Below are 5,568 nucleotides of genomic sequence, written 5' to 3'. Positions count from 1 at the left end.
AGAGAAGAGCCACGCGCATGATCAGAGGTCAGGAAAACAGACCTTACAATGACAGGCTGAGAGCCGTGGGGCTCTTTAGCCTGGAAAAGCGCAGGCTCAGGGGTGATCTGGTGGCCACCTATAAGTTTATCAGGGGTGACCACCAGGATCTGGGGGAACGTTTGTTCATCAGAGCACCCCAAGGAACGATGAGGTCGAACGGTCATAAACTACTGCAAGACCGTTTCAGGCTGGACGTAAGGAAGAATTTCTTTACTGTCCGAGCCCCCAAGGTCTGGAACAGCCTGCCAGCGGAGGTGGTTCAAGCACCTACATTGAACACCTCAAGAGCAAATTGGATGCTCATCTTGCTGGGCTCCTATGACCCCAGCTGACTTCCTGCCCTTTGGGCGGGGGGCTGGACTCGATCTCCCGAGGTCCCTTCCAGCCCTAATGTCTATGAAATCTATGAAAGTGTTTTTGAGTTCCTAACTGTAAGGTGACCTGGCTGTATATAGAGTAGTATAGCTTTGCTCTAACCAGTCTTTTTCTGATTCAAAGAGCACTGTACTTTTAGTGTGGGACCAGAGAAGACTCCTGCCTAGGTACAAAGGACAGTGTGGCAACACAGGGAACAAAACATTTTATTGACTTATAGTCTTAGTCTGTGGGCATTAGATCTTTCAAAGGCAAAGAGACAACAACACAATCCCCTTAAGACTTGCTGTTATTGCCTTTATAAATACAAACCAGCTTATTTCTTCTCCTTTAATCTGCGCCCCGGGTGAAGCAATCTTTAATGTCATCTTGTGACACTCACTGGCATTTATGTGGGGATCCTTGCATATCTAAAGCATTTCCCTAACGCTTCGCTCAAAGCTGTCAACTCTTCAGAGCCCTTTTAAAATAGGATTTGTAGAAGAGATCCTGTGCTTACGTGTACAAGATGCAAGAGTGCCAGTGCCAAAAGGAGTGTGTGCTCTCGCAGAATTCATGATGGGCTCGCTGGTGGAGCTCAGATGCAAATGATGTGGGTGATGTTATACTTGCCAGGCTGTGACCTAGCTCTTTTGTGCTTCTATCTACGTTTCTTGAAATGAATCCCCAGAGGTGGTTTCCACTGCCCTGCGCCTTGCATAGTCTGTTCCTCTGCAACACGGGAACAATGTCATTGTGAAAGGAAGTGGGCCCCTGTCATTTTGTGCTGGTGCAAGCGGTTACACGCAGTATTGGGCTGTGGGAAACGTGGTCACCACCTTCTTTCTGGTCCTATTGCCTATTTCAGCATTTGCCCAGGGGGCTGGGGTGGCATGGGCACTAAGGTGCACTGATGACTGCCTCAGGGTGAGAAGTTCAAGGCTGTAGCAGAAGGGCTCAGTGTCAGGGTCCAATGAATCTGGGAATTTAGCTGACTATCTTGTCACAAGGCCATGAGAAAAAGCAAGGCAAATGCATCCTACAGCTTACCTTTTCATGGAATAGGTTTTCCCTAAGGGTTTTTTATGTGTTTTGTTTTGTTTTTTGGCTGTTTCCTTGTAATGGACAGCGGTAATTACAGTGTGGTCTGTTCAATGCGTTAAGCTAAGAGAACAGGCGTAAAGGGCATTGGTTTTTTTTTAAGAGAACATACACCCTGCAGCTCATGTGTTAAATAGTACATTGGTACCATTACTTGTATTAGTCTGGCACCCAGTGCCATAGCAAGTGGGGGGCGAGTGGGGCGACTGACCTGGGCACCAGAGCAAAGGGACACCAACGGGTGCTGCCCAGCTGAGACGGGCACAGGACGGAGCTGCAAGCAGCTCGTTTTGGGGGGAAGGTGCAGGGATGGGGGAAGGATGGCTCCCACTGCTGCATGCACTCCCAGGCAAGCATGGGGGGGATCTGTGAGCATATTTGTGCATGGGGTGAGGGTGTGCTGCCACTGTGGGCTTTGCACTGAGTACCAAACTTGGTTTCTATGCACGGCTGGCACCTATAGGACCCAGCAAGATCGGGTTCCCATTGTGCTAGGAGTTGTAGCTAAACTGAAAAGCAGTCTCTGCCTTCACGAGATAATGATGTAAGTGGACAGCGTGGGAGATGAAACAGGTCCAGAGGGTTGCAGTTACTGGCCTAAGGTTATTCAGTAAGTCAGTGGCAGAGCTGGACGTGGAGCCCAGGTCTACAGATTCCCACATTTGTATCATAATTGCCTTCCTTGCAGGGTGGCATGGGTGCAAATTGAGCTCTGAGGTGCAAATAGCTGCAGTGCAGGTAAGCTGAGCTCTGGGTGCTAGAGAGGTTTCCAAAGCCTTCTGCCTCCTTGCAGAAGCTTGCCTCCTGCCGCTCCGTACTGCCACTTACACAGATATGCTGCCAGAGGCCGGTGCTCCCAGGCCTGCTCAGATCGAACAAGCTTGTGGCGAGTTTGTAATAATGAGCGTTAAGTGGTGGAGAGGAACAGCCCATGAATTAGGAGTTTGCTTCATCTGAACATGCATTAAAGGCACTCAGGTGGTTAGTGAAATGGTCTCCCTTGGTGCATTGCCCCATGTTGCAGAACTAAAGCAATCAGGACTTAGCGTGCCCGGAAGAGGAGAAGAGATCAGGCTGACTCTTGACTTTCTCCCTGCGGGAGGATAATCTTTCTGCATCCTCTACGTATAATCTCTCCTGGTTACTTAGCAATTTGGTTTTGTCAGCCTGTGTTGTTGTTTCCCCACCAGGTACAATGTCATCAGCAGAGTTAATCCCGCTTGAACATGCACCTTCTTCTGTAAGGCATGATATGGCTCGCGGCTCAGTAACCTGTGTAACACAGTTCCTCTGTTTGCTGGAAAAGCTGACAATTAATCATCACTTTCTTTCATTTCTTCCTCAGCCACTTTTTCACCTGCACTGTAGTATTTTTGCCAAGTTTGTATTTATCTCCCAATTTTCTAATGGGAATACATCAAGTTATGGGATCACGGAAATTGTAGTTTTATTTTTTCCACTGGAGCCATTCAGTTATTTTGAGGTCTGCCTACTTTTTCCAGCCACTTTGGCTGCACTGGGAAACTGCACGGTGATACAAAGACAAAAGCTAATCATTATCTGCTCCGTATGGCTTCATGTTAGATAACGGTACTCTCTGGGGGCTTTTCTACCTTTTTCAAACCTGGACCTTGTTCTTCTGCGTAGCCTGAGTATTTGATCTGGGCTGGGCTCAGATGCTCTTGGGACTCTGCTGGGATCAGGATCCCTTCCCACTGGCCTAAGAGGTGAATTGCACTCTCAGGGTCCGTGTCTCCAGGGGAGAGGGACGTGCTATGCGTCCTGTCCCTACTCCAAAGCCCCACTATGGAGCCCAACAAACAAATAACAAAGCTCTCCCCTGCTCCTGTTTCTGCTGTCCTGCTCCTTTACATTCAGTACAGACCTTCCTGATCCCACCTGCCAGGCACTCCCCCACTATTGCCCTGTGCTGCAGGGTAGACTCCATTGGATAAGACTGAATACCTGGAACAAGATCACTTCTTTTCTACAGGACAGCTGGGATTATAAACATCCAGGGCTTGTATGACTCTGTGCCCGTGGAGTGACCCTTGGTCCCAGGAAAGGATGCCAGACTGTGTAGTTGGATGGTCTGCTTCATAACTTTGAACCACATCTTCTGTCTGCACAACGTCACCACCTTTGGTTTTATTCTGATTGCAAACCCCTTCTATAAGGTTACTTCTTAACCTGGATTAGGTCACTACGCCCATACTCCGGCAAAACAGCCTAGGCTCTTAAGGTTTTGCTAAATGCTCTTCCCTGCCTTGCACTACAAATCTTAATATATTATTAACTTTTTACAGGGTCCCAAGGGCAGCTCAGGCCTACCAGGTGCCATTGGACCTACAGGAGAAAAGGTGAGCTGGACAGGGGGCCTGAGGGAAAGCAAACTAGTTTGAATTTAATAAGCTTTTCTAGAAATGATAGTGCTGCTGGTTACTCTCAAAGGTATCAAACGCATCGAGCAATTGATCACGTTGGGCACATTTACATGTCGCCCTATGGTGATGTTGCTATGGCGCTGTGCTTTAGTACTTCCTCTTGGATGTAGTAAAGCATGGTGCAGTAGGGGCGGGTACTGCACTGTGCATGCAGTGCATGGGTAAATTTTGCTGCTGTGTCACTGTAACCACGTGCTATACCCAGGGAGCATGCCGCTATGGTGACTAGCTGGTGATCACATGTAAACGCACATGATTGCTATGTTGCTATAGTCCACCAGACAGCGCTGTAGTGTGTTGCTACATCACTGTAGGGCGATGTGTAGAGGCTCCCATTGAGAACTAATGGGTGGAGGCGCAGTATTTGACCTTGCACTGGGATTTGAATCAACTCCACAAAGTATATGGAGCTAACACTAAAGCAGATATTGGTGTGTAAGCTAATAGCAAAGCTCCCATCAACTTGCAGGGGAGCAGATGGTGATCCTATGGGCCTGTCCCCATTGTCTTAGGATTTCTTGGAAATGAGAACAGCTGGCTGTGGCTTATATCTCTGTTCTTCACAGGGAATTATTGTTCATAAACTATTTGTACAACGGGCCGCTTGGTGTGAGCTTACCTGCCTTTGTTCTGGTCCCTGCTCTGCTTGATTTTCCTTCCTGAAGCAATGCCAGACGCTTTTGTGATTGGATAGTCTTGTGGCTGACACGTCCACCCACAATGAAACATCCAGATAGGAAAACTTGGCGAGAAATCATATGCTTGTTAGCTCTTTTGATCACCAGTGCGATCTGTGCCCCTGACAAAATATTCACAGCTTGTTCTCTTGCCTTTACATTGCTCTTCATATGAATTGGTCTAGTTCACTCCTTTTCCAATGATGGCCAGAAGCATTTGATGCAACTTTCTGGACATCATCTGGAAAACATGAGCATGTCCCTCCTTTTCCCCTCTTCGGTGAGAAGAAAATTCAGACTCTGGCTCAGAACCCATTCTGTCTGTGAAACGTCTAAACCTCTGTGGCAGCTCACTTCTAAAATATTAACCTGGCCTCAGGAGAGGGATCTTTCTCCAGCCAGGGAGGTGAATAGCTTTCCCATTTGCACACTGAGCAGGTTTCTCTGTCTCTAGAGCAGGTGAGCACTGAAGAGAGAGTCATTTGAAGGCATCCAGTAGGAAATGATCGTTATGGAGCAAAGGGTGAAGTCCCTGTGTTGAGCATGTCCGTTATCCCAAGATCCAAATCATGAAGAGGAGGAATCACCCTACTTTTATGTGCCCCCCACCCCCAGGTCAGGGTTGAGAGACTGGATGTGTTTCTTTTTGAAGAAGCTGGGCCACTGAGCAAAAGAAATGCAAGAATCCTGGAGTCAGAAGGAGAACAAGGACGCAGGACAGAGGATGCTCCCATCTCTACCTGGCCCAGCGCCTCGTTATTAGGGCACTTGTCAAGCAAATGGGGGAACTGTATTCTTAAAGTCTTACTCTGCTAGACAGGGCTTTGACCCACTTCTTCCAACTTCTCAGGAGTGCCCTTGCTACATGGTTGTGGGCCAGGCATCCTCTTGCTTGCTCTTCTCCAGGCCCCAGCACTCTTGCCCTCCTTCTTTTTTTTTTTTTTTTTTTT

At 48.0% G+C, this 5,568-nt stretch overlaps 1 protein-coding gene across 1 annotated transcript in view; it reads left to right on the top strand.

The window, feature by feature from the left end:
* COL22A1 (collagen type XXII alpha 1 chain) overlaps nucleotides 1-5,568 on the top strand; it is a 381,540-nt gene that overhangs the window by 230,468 nt on the left and 145,504 nt on the right. The window contains exon 19 of the mRNA XM_019528200.1: nucleotides 3,804-3,857. Coding sequence (XP_019383745.1) covers nucleotides 3,804-3,857 — 54 coding nt within the window. The remainder of the gene's footprint in view (nucleotides 1-3,803; nucleotides 3,858-5,568) is intronic.

Source organism: Gavialis gangeticus, unplaced genomic scaffold (assembly GCF_001723915.1).
Source record: "Gavialis gangeticus isolate Ggan-Ray unplaced genomic scaffold, GavGan_comp1, whole genome shotgun sequence".
Lineage (NCBI taxonomy): Eukaryota > Metazoa > Chordata > Crocodylia > Gavialidae > Gavialis > Gavialis gangeticus.
The sequence above is the reverse complement of the archived record's forward strand: the minus strand, read 5'-3'. Positions and strand labels throughout refer to the sequence as shown.